This window comes from Barbus barbus (assembly GCF_936440315.1).
Source record: "Barbus barbus genome assembly, chromosome: 47".
NCBI lineage: Eukaryota > Metazoa > Chordata > Actinopteri > Cypriniformes > Cyprinidae > Barbus > Barbus barbus.
Genome location: NC_136725.1, coordinates 4,692,470 through 4,713,669, shown reverse-complemented (window position 1 = coordinate 4,713,669; position 21,200 = coordinate 4,692,470). Strand labels below are relative to the sequence as shown.

Sequence of the window (21,200 nt, the reverse complement as noted above, 5' to 3'; positions counted from 1 at the left end):
CAAGAGTGATCCTTTTGCCCAGTTATTTTGTCCATATACTTGTTTGATTGTTTTACAGGTAAAAGGTACATACAGTAATATATAACATTCTACTGTAGTGAAATTACTGCTTTGAATGGTCTAACATGACATTAAAACATTAAAACCAGTCGAAGTGTCAAAGTAAAAAAAAAAAAAACTTTCACAGCTAAAATATATTTTTTTTAAATGGGAAGAAACATTTCAAATATATAAATGTTACTTGGAATGTTATAGAATTTTTAAATTTACATTGATTGATTTCAAAATCATTTTGATAATACACAGATTTTCCCACGCTGTTCTGGGAGTTTGTAAGTTTGGTGAGCGGGTATGAAATTCTGTGAAAAAATAGGATTGCTTTATGGCAGCAACAAATGCACGTGCACAGCTATCGATGGAAAGTACTTGCGACTTTTTTTTTTACCTCACAATTCTGATTTTTCTTCTCAGAATTGCAAGTTTGTATCCACCTATCCACTGTAATTTCGAGATTGGCATATTTACGACAGTGAATTACACTCACCTAACTGCAGGGGGCTCCAAAGTAAAAATACACAATAATACGTACAGTTGATACAATACAGACCATAGAGATAGGTCTTGATCAACAAACTACAGTTGGTCCAAAATGCAGCAGCTAGAGTTCTTACTAGAACCAGGAAGTATGACCATATTAGCCCGGTTCTGTCAGCACTGCACTGGCTCCCTATCAAACATCGTATAGATTTTAAAATCTTGTTAACTACTTATAAAGCCGTGAATGGCTTAGCTCCTCAGTACCTGAGCGAGCTCTTATCACATTATATTCCTCCACGTCCGCTGCGTTCTCAAAACTCTGGCCGTTGGATAATACCTAGAATATAAAAATCGACTGCGGGCGGCAGATTCTTTTCAGCTCCCAAACTCTGGAACAATCTACCTAACACTGTTCGGGAGGCAGACACACTCTTGTCAGTTTAAATCTAGATTAAAGACACATTTCTTTAACCTGGTTTACACATAACACACTAATACACTTCTATTATTCAAATCCGTTAAAGGATTGTTAGGCTGCATTAATTAGATCAACCGGAACCGGGAACACTCCTCACAACACATGATGTACTCATTACATCGTAAGAAGAATGGCATCTACGCTAATAGACAGGACACCTGGATGAGCCCCGGGGATATATCCCCAGTGAAGACCTCAACTTAAATACAATATAACTAAAAATAAAACAAAATAACTAAAAATATAATAAAATAGTGAAAAACTACATGATACTATTATTGTTAGAAATGGCAACAATATAAAATAGAAATATAACACATTTATACATTTAAAATTTTAATTAAAACAATAAGTAAACAATAATCTCCTGGCCAGAGGAGAACTGGCCCCCCGACTGAGTCTGGTTTCTCCCAAGGTTTTCTCCATTCTGTCTCAGAGGGAGTTTTGGTTCCTTGCCGCTGTCGCCTCTGGCTTGCTCAGTTCGGGACACTTAATTTCTAGTGATTATTGTCAATTTGATTTCACAGATACTATTTAAACTAAACTGAGCTGTAGACAATGACATCTCTGAATTCAATAATGAAATGCCTTTAACTGAAAATTGAGTGTTTAATCTTATTATACATTACTGACACTCTATCCTCCAATTTGATACTGTTAAGTGCTTTAACACAATCTGTATTGTTAAAAGCGCTATACAGGTCCTTCTCAAAAAATTAGCATATTGTGATAAAGTTCATTATTTTCTGTAATGTACTGATAAACATTAGACTTTCATATATTTTAGATTCATTACAACACAACTGAAGTAGTTCAAGCCTTTTATTGTTTTAATATTGATGATTTTGGCATACAGCTCATGAAAACCCAAAATTCCTATCTCAAAAAATTAGCATATCATGAAAAGGTTCTCTAAACGAGCTATTAACCTAATCATCTGAATCAACTAATTAACTCTAAACACATGTAAAAGATTCCTGAGGCTTTTAAAAACTCCCAGCCTGGTTCATTACTCAAAACCGCAATCATGGGTAAGACTGCCGACCTGACTGCTGTCCAGAAGGCCATCATTGACACCCTCAAGCAAGAGGGTAAGACACAGAAATAAATTTCTGAATGAATAGGCTGTTCCCAGAGTGCTGTATCAAGGCACCTCAGTGGGAAGTCTGTGGGAAGGAAAAAGTGTGGCAGAAAACGCAGCACAACGAGAAGAGGTGACCAGACCCTGAGGAAGATTGTGGAGAAGGACCGATTCCAGACCTTGGGGGACCTGCGGAAGCAGTGGACTGAGTCTGGAGTAGAAACATCCAGAGCCACCGTGTACAGGCGTGTGCAGGAAATGGGCTACAGGTGCCGCATTCCCCAGGTCAAGCCACTTTTGAACCAGAAACAGCGGCAGAAGCGCCTGACCTGGGCTACAGAGAAGCAGCACTGGACTGTTGCTCAGTGGTCCAAAGTACTTTTTTCGGATGAAAGCAAATTTTGCATGTCATTCAGAAATCAAGGTGCCAGAGTCTGGAGGAAGACTGGGGAGAGGGAAATGCCCAAATGCCTGAAGTCCAGTGTCAAGTACCCACAGTCAGTGATGCTGGTGTTGGTCCACTGTGTTTTATCAAGGGCAGGGTCAATGCAGCTAGCTATCAGGAGATTTTGGAGCACTTCATGCTTCCATCTGCTGAAAAGCGTTATGGAGATGAAGATTTCATTTTTCAGCACGACCTGGCACCTGCTCACAGTGCCAAAACCACTGGTAAATGGTTTACTGACCATGGTATTACTGTGCTCAATTGGCCTGCCAACTCTCCTGACCTGAACCCCATAGAGAATCTGTGGGATATTGTGAAGAGAAAGTTGAGAGACGCAAGACCCAACACTCTGGATGAGCTTAAGGCCGCTATCGAAGCATCCTGGGCCTCCATAACACCTCAGCAGTGCCACAGGCTGATTGCCTCCATGCCACGCCGCATTGAAGCAGTCATTTCTGCAAAAGGATTCCCGACCAAGTATTGAGTGCATAACTGAACATAATTATTTGAAGGTTGACTTTTTTTGTATTAAAAACACTTTTCTTTTATTGGTCGGATGAAATATGCTAATTTTTTGAGATAGGAATTTTGGGTTTTCATGAGCTGTATGCCAAAATCATCAATATTAAAACAATAAAAGGCTTGAACTACTTCAGTTGTGTTCTAATGAATCTAAAATATATGAAAGTCTAATGTTTATCAGTACATTACAGAAAATAATGAACTTTATCACAATATGCTAATTTTTTGAGAAGGACCTGTATACATAAAGGTGACTTGACTTGAGATAGAACCCTATTATATTTTGGATGCCTGTGATCAGGAACATAAATGTTTAAAAGTTTAAAAAGTCAAATAAATAAAAACATTTTAAAATATTTCAAACTTATTTATAAATGATAATGTTATTATGAGGCATTATAAAGGCTAAACTAACTCAGGGTTATGAGGTGCTGAAGTGGAGTAAATACTGGGGCTTTGCTAGCACAGTTTGATGCTCGATCATGACAGCAATTAGCTCTCAGCTGTGTGTTAATGACAGGCCCACTCATTATCATCCAATTACAAGAGCACACTAAAAAACACTCAGCACTCATGACAATAACATCTCACACACTGCGCAGCTGAATGAAAACAGCATGAGCACAACCTGTCTGCTCATCTCTGCTGTTTTATATCAACAGATAATAAGATAAAGAAACTGGTGAAATGGAGGGGAAATTAGGTATAAATGAGATTTAGCGTATAATGTTACAAATGCTAGATCATTGATCTGAGGATGGGAAGTATTCAATTTCACTTCTATTAATCTGCTGGAATCACTATTTTATGCATTATATATATGAAGCAGTCAAGAACAAACAGTGCTTAGGTCTGTCAGATTTTAAATATAGCTTCATTTCTTTAGATTTAGTTATGTGAATGTTGTATGTTTAATATGTGAATTTGAATTCAGCAATGATTGTTTGTCCTCCATGAAAATGAGGTCAGGTTTCTGATAATCAAGTGTCACAGCTATATTTGAGAGGGTACAAACGGCATAGTCTTTGATTAAAAATTTTCAATTTAAAATTCTCAGAACAAAATAGAGAATAATTTAAGGAATAGTTAAAATAATAAATTTTCTGTATGTATGTACTCATGTGTAAACAAAATGTACTCTCCCTCAGGCCCTCCATGATAAAGATGAGTTTGTTTCTTCATCTGAATAGATCGGGAATTCTTTATTTTTTTTTTTTTGCATTACATCACTTGCTCACCAAGGTATCCTCTGCAGTGAATGGGTGCCGTCAGAATGAGAGTCCAAACAGCTGATAAAAACGTCATAATAATAATAATCCACATGACTCACAAATTCTGAATCGAAAAGCTGCATGTCTGCAAGAAATAAATTCAGCATTAAGGTGTTTTAACTCTAAACCGCCGCTTCAGGACAAAATACTATAAACTGTTTGATATTCTTCTTACCCCATTCAATTATAATAAAAAAAAAAAAAATTAATGGATTTGTTTCTTACAAACACACAGCTTTCTGCGTCACAAGATATTAACTGATGGAGTGGTGTGGATTATTTTTATGTTTTTATCAGTGTTTGGACTCTCATTCTGACGGCACCCATTCACTGCAGAAGATCCATTGGTGAGCATGTGATTGTCACGGTGCACACAGCAGGGAGGACACAGGAACACGCAGACAAGGATGTAACTCAAAATAACAGTCTTTACTGAAGACATCAAGGCAAGGCAGGCCAGGGCAAGACAAGGCAAGGCTGACACAGACAGGAACACCGGGGAGTAACAAGTAGACCAGACGAAATCAAACTGAATAGACAGGACTATAAATACATAGGTAAATCATAGATAACGAGACAAACACAGCTGGACAAGGATTAACTAATGACACTTAACAAGGACAGGAAACAAACCAAATATGGAAACATGAGGCAGGAACACATGGCACACACGACAGATGACTGACAGTGATGTAATTTCTCCAAATCTGATGAAGAAACAAACTCATCTACATCTTAAATGGCCTGAGAGTGAGTAGATTGTAAGCTAATTTTCATTTCTGGGTGACAAAATGAAAATCAAATGGTCTGAGAGATCAGTTGCATCATGTTCGAAAAATGATAACTGTCAACCTCAGAAAGTCAAACTACATTTTATATGAGCTGTTTTATTCTTTATTAATTTATTCATGTGCGTTTTGCCATTTTTCAAACTAAAATTTGGTACACTGTCTAAATATAGTTTGTCTAAAACATCTTCATGGAAAGTGACATGAAATATTAATCACACAAGAAAAAGTATAATAGGAACTCCTTTGATTTTAAACAAATGTCTAAAAATCTATTATATAATATAGTAGTGATTTTTAATACAATAATTTTACATAGACATTAACAGTTTTACAATCAGTTGCTGCTGCTGCTTTAGACCAGTGATTTAGACAATGCTCCTGTGGTTTATGCCATTCTTGAAACTAGAGCATTTGCAAAAAACAGGAAGCAGCGGTTGCTGTAAACAGGTAAAAAAGAAAAAACTAGGAGAGGAAACTACATAAGTGGTTTTAAACATTCAAAAATACATTTATGGATGAATTAAACTGCTGTAGCACGACTAACTAAACCCAATCTCAAACAGGCCAGAACACCAGATGTTTTGTTAATGTACCTCCATTTGCTTGATGGCTTATTTTTAAGTCTCTAATAACAGTCTTGACTGTTTAAATGCTTAATTGCATGCTGCTTGTGATTCCCTGCCATTACAATGACAAGGGGGGAAATCTGTTATTGTAGAGGCTACAAAAATGTTAAACGGTGTTCGCGTTTAAAAAAGAGACTGTCTTTGGATGAATAGTGGGAGGCCACAACTGAGGCCAGAGCTGTAATTATGGCATATGATAAGGTCACTCTTTGAGACCAATAATGATCGCAAGTGGCCTGTTTGAGAAGTGAGGCTTCGATTTATAAAAATTACAGCTAATGTTAGTAATGTGGTTTATTTACTCTTAAACAATTATCATGAGACAAACAAAGCAAGCAACATGAAAAAGTCAAAAAATATACTCAAGACGATACATTACACAAACAAACTAACAAAAAAGACATTTCTAGGACATTACTTAAAATTTCCTTCGAATTTCCTTTGAACAGAACGAAAATACCCTCCAACCTGCCTTCATACTAATACTCACAGGAAGTCTTGCCTACACTCTAAAACTTCTTGATGATTCTGGTCAGTGCATCTTATTTTGGGTCCAAAATACTGAATCTGATGTTACCATATTCATTGCTAAAGACGTGTAGGTTGTTTTCTTTAGAAACAAATGTTTCTTCATGAACGCTTTCCCATTTAGCCATCAAACATTGGGTTAAGAAAATTCCCCACAGAGCTGTGGTCGTTATCATCCAAAAGACGTCCGTAAGAAGAGCGTCTGCAACAAACAAACAAATCATAAGACCACTGACAATATATATATATATATATACTATATTGCCAAGAGTATTGGGTCACCCACTTCTAATGAACGTTTGACTACGAGTACAAATCTTAATGTTTAAGCATATAATGATATTCTAGGGAATTGTGTGCTTCTAATTTTATAGCAACAGTTTGGACAGGACCCTTTTCTATTCTAACATGACAGTGTCTCTGTGTATAAGACACGGTTCAAAAAGACATGATTGATTGAGTCAGTGTGGAAGAACTTGACTGGTCTGCAGAAAGCCAAGTCCTGATCCCAGCTGAACTCCTCTGGTGTGACTTTATATGCAGATCTTGAGCCAAAAACTCATCACCAAACACCAATGACTTGTATATAAGGGTACTGTCATTTTAGACACGTCCAAAACTGTTGCAACAGAGATGGAAATACAATTTTTAAATACATGAATTATGTTTCCATCTTTGTTGCCACAGTTTTGTTAGTGCCTTTTTCTGTTCTAAAGAAGGAGGTGTCCCAACACTTTTGTCCTTATAGTGTCTATACAAGTCATAGGTGTTTGGTGATGAGTTTTTGGCTCAAGGTCTGCATATAAAGTCACACCAGAGGAGTTCAGCTGGGATCAGGACTTGGCTTTCTGCAGACCAGTCAAGTTCTTCCACACTGACTCAATCAATCATGTCTTTTTGAACCGTGTCTTATACACAGAGGCACTGTCATGTTAGAATAGAAAAGGGTTCTGTCCAAACTGTTGCTATAAAATTAGAAGCAATTCCCTAGAATATCATTATATGCTTAAACATTAAGATTTTTACTCATATAAATTACTAAAGTAGTCAAACATGTTCATTAGAAGGGGGTGAACCAAAACTTTTGGCAATATAGTGTGTGTATATATATATATATATATATATATATATATATATATATATATATATATATATATATATATATGAGTGTGTGTGTGTATGTATATATCACATCTCAAACAGAACAACTTTGTGAGATTCATCATAAGATGATTTGGAAGAAAAATAAAGGAAGGAAACTACAAATAACTCGACTCACCGTATTTTGAAGTAGTACGCACCAGCAAGTACAATTAGTACAATGGCAAGAACGCCAGTTACGATGGCAGCAACACTTCCTAGAGAGGAATAAGGAAAAGATATAGTTTGATGAATCATACATGACATATACAGTAGTCAGTTATGAAAGCTATTTCAGGTATATGACTAGTAAAATTACTTGCTTGTATTCAATACAAAATATCATATATACAGTATACTGAAAAGGCAAATCAAACTTCAGCTTAGCGAAAAAGCTTTTCTTTTCACATACAGTGGCCCAAAAATGTATAAGACATGCTTAAAGATGTCAATGCCACTGCATTAACAAAATATCAAAGGTGTAATTGTGACATTTACATTTATGCATTTAGCAGACGCTTTTATCCAAAGCGACTTACATTGCATTCAAGTTACAGCTTTTACACTTTATCAGCTCTTGCTTTCCCTGGGAATTGAACCCATGACCTTGGCGTTGCTAGCGCCATGCTCTACTATTTGAGCTACAGGAAAGACGAGAAAATATCACATGATTTTCAGTTCAAATGATTCACAAAAAGAAATCTGTCAGATAAAACAATTGATATAGTGTTCAAAACGAAGATAAAATTATTGTTCCACTTTATGTAATTCTTTACACCTGTGGTTCCTCAATGAAAATCGCTGTAACACCATTTAACTAAACTTCACTGAGCAAAAAATAGTTCTGAGAAAAGCTCAAGCATATTGTTTGCAGGTGACACTTGTTACTCGGTGCTAAGACATTGAGACGCTTTTAAACATGGCTGAAGTGTCCAGATGGCACTATCACTTTCAGTCACAGCTTTTCCAGTAAGTTCTCATTCAAATTCCAATACATCCCAGACAGTGACACTTAGCTGCATCAACGCAGTACAAAGTACAAACGTCATAGATGCTTATGAAAAGGGTGAGGAACAATTGAACCTTTACAGGAAAAGGCTAGCAAACTGTTAATGGTTTAATCACTCAGTTACTGTATTAAATATTAACTTCAGACACTCCTAAAGTGTTTGGGAATCAACAAATACAGTAAACCTGTCGTAACCCATCTCTGACCTTGATTGATACCCAAGAACTTTGCATTTGATAATACAGTTTTATTACAGGCTTAATAAATAACAGGGCTGTAATTTTATGATCTTAAGCTAATTAAATTCATGCCTTTAGGGATGCACAATTACATTTCACCTTAAACTTAGCGGCACTTCAGAAAATATTGAAGAGGTTAACCTCAATAAAATGGGTTGTATAAGGTGGACAAATTTACCAGAACTGACTCTGTTTATATAACCATATAGGCAACAATAGATAAAGTCTCATAAGGAAATAACTTTGACCTACTTAAGATCTGGAGCAGAAGATCAAATAACAATCAAAAGGTTATGCTTATTTACCATAAACAGGCCAACAGTCGCATGAAACACACTGTATTCAAATATTAATATTCTTTGAAATTAAAATGAAACATTTACACACATTTCCAAAAAATGCACTCATACCTGAGCTCAGGGCCTCTGAATCCTTCTTATCTTGGTCAACAGAATCTGTGGTTTTGTTTGTTGCTGTTGTTGGTGGTGGTGAAGTAATAGGCACCGTGGAAATTCTCGTTGTAGTTGTGTTTTCGGCAGTAGTATTAACCGGTTCTGTGCTTCCCACAGTTGTCTTCTCTGAGGAGGATGTTGTCAGAGTTGCAGTCACCAAACCCGATGTGACTGTGCTCGAGGCATTGGTCGCGTTGCTGGCTGCGCTCGTGAGCTCCGTCGTCGCTGGAGAGGTAGAGTTATAGGCAGAGGTCGCATTTGCTGTTGTCTGGGCAGATGTGGAGCTGTTCGTAGTGCTCGTGCTCTCGTTTTGCGAGGACTCAGTTGTTGTTTCACTTGTACTGTAGGTCGTATTGACAGATTCGGACGTTGATTGTGTCTCAGTGGAATTTGCTGATGTTAGTGAAGGTGATGTCGCCACATCTGAGGTAAATGAAGTTGCAACTGTAGTTCTTGTTGCTGGTGAGTTCTGTGTGCTGCCTCCAAATATCATCCATCCTGTCACGCACACAAAAACAAGCCACAAGAAGTCTATATTAACTCACGCACAATATAGGCTAGTGAATGCATTTTTGAACTAAAACACACCTTCAAAATAAAACTGAAACTATTTATGTAAAGTAGCCTACCTTAATGTTTAGTAGTTCATTCTTTTGTAGCTTTTATAAATAGGCAACCTTTATTAACACTAAAGTAACATGTATTCATAAGTTACACGCGTCCTCAAAGGATTTTAAGTGTTTTGAATGAATAATTAGTGTACTTTTTAATATTATTACACGTCACATATAAACAGCCTAGAGCAGAAGCAGTGTAATTTAAAGGCCTATTAAATAATTTGGATGGATATGAGCAGGCTACATTTGTTGTTCATAAATTAGCTAGAAAATACATGTAATATAAAATGAGCACTTGAATTTGTGTCTAAAACCCATTTTAAACATACCTGCTAATATCACCACCGTTGGAAAGTGCGTGTTCATTTTCCTTCCTCTTTCTGTGTGCGCTGTTAAACGCTTTCTCTATCGTACTGTAACACATGTGAGTGACAAGAAGGAAATCCACACGCGCAGGTCGATCGAGAGCACGCCTCCAGTGCACTGCACCTCCTATAATGTGCCATATAAGATGCGCAAATAAAGAGACGGCACATGTGCTTTCTATTTAAATACACACATGTTGGCTGGGGACCAAATATAAACATTAACGAAGTATAATGTCAACTTAAGAGACCATGTGTAAAGGGTGTTATGACTAAAGCTAATCACTTGGTGGAAGCAAATCTAAGGTTATGCACCGAAGTGAGAATTCAGAGGAACATTCTGTTAAATGCAATGAATTTTATTAATACGAAGCCCTGAAATGACAGGTGGAAAAAAATAAAAAAATACAGCCTATTTGTGTAGTAGGCTAATTTCAGAGTAAATGAGAAAAGTTCTTTTTTTTTTTTAAATAAAGCCTAATATTAGACTAGCCTATATCATTGTAACTGTCATAAGAATGGATATTAATATCAGTCACTAGGTATAATTATAAGATTGTGATTATTGTTAATTTTCAGGATTATGCACAATTGCTAGAAAGAGTACAGGCTATAACGACATGCAGCTTTCTTGGCGTATCATCATGCTGAGACTAGTCAGGTTTAGCATCATTCCAAACCACATTCCATGATGATATGCCAAAATATGCCACAATATGTGTAGAGAGTCATATAGGTGGAGCACAGTAGGAACAAAGGCCGTGTTGACTTTATTTTGCAACTCACAAATGCATTATGGCGATGAACGTAATTGTACAAAACAGAACAAGTCGGTCAGAAAGCAAGAAAGTAACCTGCTGAAATCACCAGCATTAGGGGGTTTGCTGGTCTAAGCTGGCAAATAGGTTTGCTCTGCTCTTGGCCTTCAGCTTAATCAGTTTAACGCCGGTTGGCTAGTCTGGGGAACCAGATAAACTATCTTAAACAAGCCAGAAACAACAAACCAACTTAAGACTGGTTTAAACTGGTATTTTGGGCAGGGAAAGAAATATATCAAGTGCATTCATTTTGTCAGCAGATAAGCAGCTAACTGTGATGAAACAGGAAGGAATAATAGAACAGTCTAAACAGAAAGCAGTGTAGCTTCATTCATGATTGTGTTCAGGGAACGGCTGTAGTTTCAGAGTGACTGTTACTGTATGTCAAGATGTCATTTCAAACATGCTTTTGTGGTTTCGAGTGTACATTTCCATCCCCATATCTGTCTCCAAAATGATGAAACAATCTGTACAGAAAATGACAACGTGTTCAGCACTTAAAGCAGTCTTATTTTAGTATTTTTACTCTAATAACTTTTTATTAATATTTTGAATTAGTTTTAGTTTGTTGTGTGTTTTTGGTCACCCCCGCTTAAATATGTCTATATAGTTTTAATTAATTAATTATTAATTACCACATTTAATTAAATGTGATAAATAAAGACTGAAATAGTATTTTCTTGTAAAACATACTGCAGTAGTCTTTTATTAATAGTTTTATTTGCTACTTTGTTTTTTAATGGTACATCAAGTTATGATAATGATTTAAATAAATGATAATGAGAAATGTTGCCTTTGCAACTGGCTGAAATAAAATAAGTTTATTTATTCTATTTTATTTGATTCCATTTTAACGTTAGGATTGGTTTTTATGCAGCATAAATTGTGAAAACAGTGCACTCAAAAGCTGTATGTTGATTACAGAGTAAAGCAGACAAGCTTGACAAGCACTGGTTGACAATGGCAGTCATATCACTAAACTTTTTAGATAACAGAAATTCATAAGATTAAAAGGAAAGAGATTTAAAAACCATAAAAGAGATTGGAAAATAACCCAAAGAACCCAACCTAGTTATTTGAACATGTTGTTTAAACTTAACTAATATAATATCTATATATTATTTTTCCATTTTCCTTTTCTTTTTTTCCTTTTTCTTAAAAAAGTACAAAATGTTCGAAACAATAACATATTATAATAATTAAAACTATAGTTTTAAAAATAAAGGTTCTATGTGTGTAAATAAATGACAAATGAGAAAGTGAAATCAACAATAAAAGACAAAAATCACAAAGATATTATGGAGGGCCAAATTAAATAATTTAATACATATTTCAATTATTAAATGCATAATAAATCATTCATTTATTTATTTCCTTCTTTCAGGGTTACGGTTGTTGGCACGCAACCCTGATAATGAAAATAAATTCAAATAAATTAAATAAATAAATAATGTACAAATTTAATAAATTATGAATTTATTTAGGCCTATTTATTAAATTTATGTATTTAGTTATTTAATTATGTATTTAACGATCTATACACACACACATTATATATATATATATATATATATATATATATATATATATATATATATATATATATATATATATATACATACATATATATTTAATGATTTTAATTTTGGCCCTCCATATAAAATACATTGGGTTTTGTTTATTTTAAAAAGACTTACACCATAGAGAGTCTTACAAGCAATAGAATTATTAGAGGTACTCAACGAGTTTACATACATATCAAAATCTTTCCTGAAAGCACCAGAGTCTCTCCTGAATCTTTCGTGTTGCGCGTGATGTAAGACTCAGTGGGCGGGGCTCCACAGGTGCGCCTAGGACAGGTTACCGAAACCTGGAGCGGTTTTGATGTTGACAAGCGCAGACAGTCACGTGACGTTCAACAATAGCCAGATTTTACGAGATCCTCCCACGAGAAGTTTCTGCTGAAACAAATCCATCCATTGCCAGCAAGCCTGTGATCTGTGATTTGTGGTCTCCCTCATCATCATCATCATTCATGCGAACTCCAGGGATTTTTATTTTGGGGATGGTGCTCGCGCCTTGCGGCTGGATCCTGGAGCTGATCAGCACCGTGGCACCTGCCTGGCGCACGATCAACAACATCCCGGGAGAACCCATCGACCTGGTCCTCCAGCAAGGATTATGGGACATCTGCAGGACTTCCACATCGTCCCGGGATATTCAGTGCAACCAGCAGGACACGCAGTACTTCAGCGCCCAGATCATCCAGATCGCCAGAGGTCTGATGCTGTCGGCGCTCATTCTCAATGCCATTGCCATCGGCGTGGCAACAGCTGGAGTGCGATGCTGGACTGACAAACCGCACTGGACGGTCGCTGGGGTCGGCGGTCTCCTCATCTTCATCTCAGGGGTCCTCACCATCATCCCAGTGGCGTGGTACACTCACACCATGACCTCCATCTTCTCCGCATCCACCGATGTTCGTGTGGGATACTGCCTGGTGCTGGGCTTCATCGGCGGGATCATGGAGGTCCTCGGTGGGCTGGTGATGTCCATCGGTTTGTGTCGGCGCTGCAGCGGTCGGAAGCGCGCTGAAAGGCCGAGATATGATCCCTCTCCCCGGCGCAGAGACACGGTGCCCAGCGTCAGCGGCGGCAGCAGCAGCAGCGTCCCGTACTACTCCAAACAAAGCGAGATGGACTTCGCTCGGGCCAAGAGACAACAGGACAGCAGACCAGCGACTAGCACTGCTTATAAAGCACGACCTTACGACACAGATTTGTGAAAGCTATCTAACTTTTAATCTTGTGAACAAACTGCACGCAAGAAGATCGAAACTTACGAAAATCACCATCGATTACCGCGTAAAAAGCGCGATTGTCGATCAGATGATATCAGTTAGTTTATCTTTTTAATGACAATTCTGTTTAGTGGTTATCCCTTAAATACATATTAGATTTATTAAGACATTTAACCTCTTAACTGTCACCCATCCCCTCAGAAGAAGCCTAAGTTTAGGCCACTTCACTATATTACAATTAAATCCTAATGCAATCATGACAAACTAGCCTATATATAGTTGGAACATTTTTTTTTTTTTTTACAAATTATGTAACAGTAATAGATTAATTTATGACAAGATTGCTCTTCAAAAATCTACATCATAACAGGAGTTTTGACCTTTTGAGTTAAATATTTTTTTCCTTATAATCATAAATGATGTATCAACTGAAAGCTTAAAACCTCAAAATTCATCATGTGGAAACCATTTTAAAATCTGACATTGCTTAGGAAATGTATTCGTTCATGAATTATAATTTAAGTTTGGATAGTACACTTTCAAGTCCGTGTTCAAAATTGGGGTGACAGTTAAGAGGTTAATGTAAAATATTGTGGAAACATATTTCTTTTGTACACCTTAAATCTTTAAATTGTTATCTTCGAAAGACCTGTTGCCTTAGAAAAGAAGTTTACTTATATTAAAGTTTTCATAAATTGGGTTTTTGAGCAACTTTTTTAACCAACCAGATTGTTCTGAGACTATAAGTTTGCAAGTTTTTTTTTTCAGGTTGGCTAACGTTAACACTGACATTTCCAATGTAAGTGCCTTATATTTTACAATGAAAAATCAAGTTTTTCTAAGTAAATCTTAGAGTCACTGTAAAATTTACTGTGAAAACCGTAAAAGGAAGTGGCCTAAATTTGATATAGTTGTTTACACTTATTTTTATTCCAAGTTATGTGTTTTAAGTTACATTTTAGGACGTTTAGTTCATGTTGAACATTATTTTAGTGTGTGTGTAGGCCTACTGTTTGTATATGTTTTTATTAGCCGTGGTTCACGGAAAGGCTACTTTGATTAACTGTAATTCATTATGTGAGCTTTTGTTTTACCACCTGTATTATCATGGATGTTATTGGTCATGTCAGCTATAGTATTTTAGTGGAAACTGTGGATACCATCATAATTATTGCACTTGGTAAGGCTTTGAAGTTCTACTGAAGAGCACTAACACCATTAGTTTGGTTTTGTACATCATCATTGTAGTGGCTGTAGGCCTACCTTCGATAGCTTTTTACTAATGTGTAAATATGTAACTTATCAGGAACCTCTCAAGTTTGTACAGTTATACCAAGTACAAAAAAGCAAATACATTCTTCTGAAGGAAGCTAATCTTTGCACAACCTCTGCTCACAGGATAGGCTTTGAATGTTTGAAGAAATGTCTGTCACTGGTGTTTACGATAGACAGAATGATATGCAAAATATCTCTGTGAAAGTCACGTCCACACATCAAATTTAGGGCACATGTTTGAAGGCTGTTTATTTTTTTGTATGTTTATAATTGTAATGGATGAATGATGTCCTCATATATTCACCTGCATTAATATAATAAAAAATACATTTACAAACTGTTCATTTTGAGCTTGTAGAGTACAATTTTATGCATTCCAAAAAAATTTTTCTTTATTTATGAACCTATATTCTATAATATTTGAATGTACAATAAGTAATATAGTAACTCGTCAGCATGATAAAATGTATTAGTATTATAACATCTATAATTACTGACCGTGTTTGCTTTCAGCATAATTCAAACTGTAAAGCAGTTGTGAAACAATCAAACAAACAAACCAAAAACATGAAAAAATTAAACAGCAACAATTTATATTGTAACATTATTTGGCACAATTATCAACTAAATGACTGAACTGTATAAATGAAATGAAAAGGCATAAGTGTGTGAAACATTTTATTTTAAGACAATTTTGGTGATTGAAACCAACATAGACAACAAGATGAACTTTGAGACAACTTGCCCCAGTCTCTTCTATTTATCCCCTAGCCCTGCATACTGGTGTTCCAGGTTTGGCTGAAACACGGCATGCATCGAAAACCAGTTTTTTCTGTGTTTGAACCAGACATTCAATACCACGCCCTTCAGATGCTAATCATACAGAACCACCTCCTCCAAGTTTCAGTATGTTTCTTCTTAAGCAGCAGACACTCTCGACTCACTTCAGAAGTGGACAGCAGCTCAACCCTCAGCCATGCGGACACCTGGGATCCTGATATTCGGCATGGTCCTGGCCCCCTGCGGATGGATCCTGAACCTGACCAGCACAGTCGCGCCCAACTGGCGCACCATCAACAACCTGGCAAGTGGCCCTCCTGATCTGGTGGTGGAACAAGGAATCTGGGACATCTGCAGGACCTTCACAACGTCTAGATCCCAAGAGTGCAACCAGCAAGGCAAGGACCAAATTTATTTTAACAGCCAGATCATTCCGATTGCTAAAGGAATGATGGTCGCGTCGTTGATCGTGACGGTGTTCGGCCTTGCATTGGCAACACCTGGAGTCAGATGCTGGAAGGACAAACCCAGATGGATACTGGCTTCTTTGGGTGGTCTCCTTATCTTCTGCTCTGGAGCCCTGACCATCATTCCCATTGCGTGGTACACACATATCCTCACCAGCATCAATTCCACCTCCGTCTTAAGAGATCCAACCAGAACGGATGACATTCGCGTGGGATACTGCATCGTTTTGGGCTACATCGGAGGCATCATGGAGGTCCTTGGGGGTTTTGTGATGTTCCTTGGGATTTGCTCCTGCTGCAGTGGACGCAACCGCGGAGAAAAGCCTCGAACCGACACAACACAACGGCCAGCAAGGGACAGACCAACGCCTCTGCCGAGGGTCAACATCCCGAGAAGCTTCAGCAGGAGCACTGAAAGCAGCGTGCCGTACTCGCAGAAGTCACTGGACGACGACCTGGACTTCCCAAGAGCCAAACCCCGAGATAGAGGAACCGTCAACACATCTTACACCGGAAGACCTTACGATGCCGATCTGTGAAATTCCTAATTTAGTCAGTACATACTGTGAATATTTTGTGAGATGTAACAACTGTTAAAGACCTGAGAGATGTTTAAACAACTGCACTAAATTAAGATTCTTTGTTATCACTGATGGTTCCATTTAGAACCTTTAACATCCACGGAACCTTTCAATTGCACAAAAGTTCTTTATATTTAGATTTTTAGGGTACTTTAGAAGAAATGTTTTGTTTTCCCTGAAAGGTTCCCAAAAAGGTTCTCCTATGTCTTTTTCTTACTTTTACAAGTATTTTACATGTTTACAACAGTTCGTGTGCTTGCCAGTTGCACTTTTAAGCTAAGCAACATGAAGGTTTTTAGAGTTGTAAATAGACCAAATATAAATTCCAGTCGAAAGATGAGGTTTGTGATGCAGGTTAAAATCAACTCATGCATCTTAATGGAGGATATAAGCTAATGATATATCACAATAATACCGCAAGATTTGATTTTATAAAAATGAGCAAAAATGAACAATGAATTGTGCAATATATTCTTTTGCTGTGGAAAAACAACCTAAAGTTAGTCAAAAGAGGTGTGTGATGCAGTGTAACTAGTAATACTGGTTGTTTCAGTTTTACCATTGCATGCTCTGCAGCATGTTTGAATTGTCAGCTGATCCATGAGTCATGTGAACAATGTAGTGATAGACATGAAGTATATTGCTCCACAAAATCAAATCTGTTGTATTCAATACCTAGTATTTGTGTTGTTATTTTGTTTTTACATTTAAACCTGTGGCTATACGTTAATATCACATATAAATACTTTCTGCCATTGCCTAATAAATTATCAGCTGCTTCTTGTAGGACAGTGAGCAGGCAGCATATACCTTCAGTCTGGAAGTACAAAACAAACTTGCCTGTTACACAACAAATGAGAACATGTATTACAACAATAAATTAATAAAGTTAATCATTAACGATAAAACAGATACATATAAGTGCAGCAGTGCAAATGAGGTTAAATGGTCTTATACCATGCATCCAGATAAAGGAAGAAGGGGGTAAATAAGATTATAATGGCTTTATTTTATTGTAATTGGGGTCAAGGTTTGTGTAGTTTTTAAACAGCAATCCATCATCTGTATTGGTTCTTCATTTAATCTGTGTTTTTTGTATTAAAGTACTATTTATTAAAAGCAGACATTGTTGTACATGTGTATTGATAACTACTGTTTATCACTGAAGAACTTTATTACTGAAGAATGACTGTTGTATACATTATAGTGATAAAGATGATATATATATATAGATAGATAGTGTACAAAAATGCACATACCTTTGTAATCTAAAATGGAATATTTCAACATGAACTCAAATATGCAATTATATACATATTGATAACAAAAACTAGGGGCATTAAAACAAAAGTATATACGTAGCAAAATAAATTAATTTACATGGATATGAAAAGTCCTTTTCATGTGGAAACATATCGCCAAAATATAGCAAATATTGTTGAAGTGCACTGAAACTCCAAAAGCAAAACACAACCAAAACCCATAAATAAAATGGCGTGACTGTTTTCCATGAATGCTTGAAAAGGATACTTGTCTGTGGCTTAGTCCAGGAAACTAGTCAGCTTTCTGTTATTCAAACTCACCGGTCAGGACTGAGCTAAATATAACAGCAGAAAAACAACAGCACTGAAATACCTGGCATGTTTGAGGAACCAGTCAATACACGTTTAACGTGATTTACATGCATCTCCCCTGCAGCTACGCCAACCCAAGTCATGTTCTTGAATAATTCAAATGTGCTGCGGACTTCACATGTATTTCATAAACAGTTTCAGTTAATGTTGAGTGCATTCAGTGCTACTTCAAAACCTACATATGTACACCAGTATAACATGAGATGAATATATCAATTCATGCACATTTAAGTGTGAGTTCAGTGTCATGGTGGAAAGTTAATTTGATTGGAGTGCTTTATATGTTGATGGTACTGTTTGAAGGAGGAAACAAAGAGAGAGAGAGAGAGAAATGAGTGAGCTACCATATTGTGATCATAATAAGAGTTCATTTTAATCATTATGACGTAGAACAACAAACCTATTTTATGCTGCATTAAAACGTTAAAGATTTGCTCCATTTCTTAACCGGGCTTCTTCAGCTGCCTTTTTTCTGTTAACAAAATGATAAATTTGGTTTACAGACATTTTCATCGCTGCAAATCAGGCAACACTGAAATCAAGTTACCAGCTTCCTTAAAATGCAAAAGTCTGACACACAATGACACAAAAGTGTGTGCACTAAATCTTTTAAAAAGAGAGTTTAATAAACATGCCAAATTCTTAGAAATGTATTTTCTATATTCATGCTAGTTTCATAAAGTTATAGTTTGGAATATGCGTTATAACATTTCATGTAATTATACTGTAAATATAAAAACTGTAAAGCTGTCATGGTGTAACCTTTATGTAAAAAATTATAAATTATTTTCCTTACACTTTGAATGCATGCGAGTACACACTTTAAAGCGGTAGTTCACCCAAAAAACGAACATTTGTTGAAAATATACTCATCCTCAGGTCATCCAAGATGTAGATGAGTTTGTTTCTCCATAATAACAGATTTGGAGAAATGCATCATTCCATCAGTGTCTCAGCAATGGATGCTCTGCAGTGAATGGGTGCCGTCAGAATGAGAGTCCAAACAGCTGATAAAAACATCACAATAATCCACACCACTCCAGTCCATCAGTTAATAGCCTGTGAAATGAAAAGCTGCATGTTTGGAAGAAACAAATCCATCGGTAAAGCATTTTAACTTTAAACCATCGCTTCAGGCCAAAATATGAGTTCATAATCCATAATAACACTTCATTCAGTGAAAAAGTCCATCTCTTGTTTGTTTAGAGCTGTTTTTGTTCATCTCTTTTTTTTTTTCACTGGAGGAAGCCAGAAGCAATGGTTTGAAGTTAAAAATGCTTTAATGATAGATTTGTTAAACTCACAGTTTTTCACTTCACAAGATGTTAACTGATGGACTGGAGTGGTGTGGATTATTGTGATGTTTTTATCAGCTGTTTGGACTCTCATTCTGACGGCACCCATTCACTGCAGAGTATCCATTGCTTGTAGCAAGTGATGCAATGCTACATTTCTCCAAATATGATGAAGAAAAAAGCTAATTTACTGTACATCTCAGATGGCCTGAGGGGGGAGTACATTTTCAGCAGATTTTTATTTTTGTGTTAACTATTCCTTTAATTATTAAGTTAAGTTAAAAATTATATTTGCAAACATCATTATTCATTCATGAATATAATCAAGTTTTCCAGGAGTTGCACCACATGACATTTTACAACCCGAACTAACATTGACTTTAAGTTAAAATGATCATGTCATGAGGGTTTCGAGATGATACACTCCTCATGATACTTTTGTTTTTTTCATTCATTTATTCACAGTGACCAAATTAAAAACATCAGGTGTATTCATTCCACTGTATGCATGAACTGCATTTTTAATGTAATCCTGAATTAAATTATTAAAAAAAATATCTGTCTCACCTCTTCCTCACCTTTTGCCTTTGCCAGAAAAAAGCCATCCCAAAGAGTAGGGTGATAAAGCCAACGATGACAGCCAGGACGCCGAGGGTGAGCGGTACAGACAGAGCATCATTGATTGTTTCGTTACAGGTGTCTCCAATGTAGCCCAGCTGACACTCACAGGTGGGCTTCCCATCCACCAGCACACATCTACCATATTTGCATATTATATCGGCACATGCAATCAGATGGCGAGACACACCACCATCATCACTGGCAGGAACAGACATGCTGAAGCTCTGGAGTGCAACAAGAAAACACATGCAAACTACATAAACAAGTGCTGTTTGAAGAACGGAGACTGAGCAAATCAGGCAGAGACAACAAGGTTGTGGAGAGTGGCGTAAGATGGGCCACTTACAAAACTAGGCAATTACGTATAATTGTTTTTCAGGATCTCTGTTTTCTAATGTAATTAGAAGAAAGCTGAAATATTGCAAGTCCGTATAAATATGACTTCAACAATAAAAGAGTGGTGCAGTGACAACTTTCCTCAGTTTAGGGGTAATGCATAAGCTGAATTAATAGACATTAATAATTTACAATCACTTATATAAGATTTTTTAAAGTTTTCAAAAGACATCACAGGAGTCAGTTAATTCTCAGCACATAGAGACTCCTTCACCTAGATATCACACTATAGAGTCTGTGTCTGTTCCCTGAACTAGAAAATACAGAAAACATCCAAACTAAATTAAGAGTAACAATATAACTGATGTTCAACAAATAAAAAATGTTTACAATACAGAGAAACAATTGATAAAACTTGGCTTACTGAATATCAGGTCCCTTTCTACAAAAGCACTTTTTGTAAATGATTTGATCAATGATCATAACCTAGAT

The 21,200-nt window shown here is 36.5% G+C and overlaps 3 protein-coding genes across 4 annotated transcripts; 2 read left to right on the top strand and 1 right to left on the bottom strand.

The window, feature by feature from the left end:
• Positions 1-4,281: 4,281 nt before the first annotated feature.
• On the bottom strand, positions 4,282-10,166 carry LOC306865682 (uncharacterized protein). Of its 2 annotated transcripts, XR_013783888.1 has the most exons (5): positions 10,066-10,166; positions 9,078-9,617; positions 7,559-7,637; positions 6,242-6,481; positions 4,282-4,419 (listed from the first exon to the last, which is right to left on the bottom strand). XR_013783888.1 is itself a non-coding variant. In XM_079410426.1 (4 exons), exons 1-4 carry the CDS (start codon positions 10,100-10,102, stop codon positions 6,400-6,402), a joined length of 738 nt encoding a protein of 245 aa, XP_079266552.1. In that variant the 5' UTR covers positions 10,103-10,166; the 3' UTR covers positions 4,745-6,399. The 2 variants fall into 2 exon arrangements, 1 of the variants encoding a protein (XP_079266552.1); XM_079410426.1 differs by lacking the exon at positions 4,282-4,419 and having other exon boundaries at positions 4,745-6,481.
• Positions 10,167-12,954: 2,788 nt separating this feature from the next.
• On the top strand, positions 12,955-15,330 carry cldn23.2 (claudin 23.2; the record flags this gene model as incomplete). Its single annotated transcript, XM_079410076.1, has 1 exon — positions 12,955-15,330. The coding sequence occupies one exon, from the start codon at positions 12,955-12,957 to the stop codon at positions 13,702-13,704; it is 750 nt and encodes a 249-aa protein (XP_079266202.1). The 3' UTR covers positions 13,705-15,330.
• A 597-nt stretch (positions 15,331-15,927) lies between these two features.
• Positions 15,928-17,963, top strand: cldn23.1 (claudin 23.1). The gene has a single exon (XM_079409999.1). It carries the CDS (start codon positions 15,971-15,973, stop codon positions 16,778-16,780), a length of 810 nt encoding a protein of 269 aa, XP_079266125.1. The 5' UTR covers positions 15,928-15,970; the 3' UTR covers positions 16,781-17,963.
• The last annotated feature ends 3,237 nt before the right edge of the window (positions 17,964-21,200 follow it).

What these genes read in the sequence shown, in the direction of transcription:
- cldn23.1 (XM_079409999.1), top strand. Translation starts at nt 15,971, where the DNA reads ATGCGGACACCTGGGATCCTGATATTCGGCATGGTCCTGGCCCCCTGC.
- LOC306865682 (XM_079410426.1), bottom strand. Translation starts at nt 10,102, where the DNA reads ATGAACACGCACTTTCCAACGGTGGTGATATTAGCAG. An exon ending in TTCAGAGGCCCTGAGCTCAG is followed by an intron (nt 7,638 to 9,077) that starts GTATGAGTGCAT and finishes ATTCCTCTCTAG; the next exon opens with GAAGTGTTGCTGCCATCGTA. An exon ending in GCGTACTACTTCAAAATACG is followed by an intron (nt 6,482 to 7,558) that starts GTGAGTCGAGTT and finishes TGTTTGTTGCAG; the next exon opens with ACGCTCTTCTTACGGACGTC.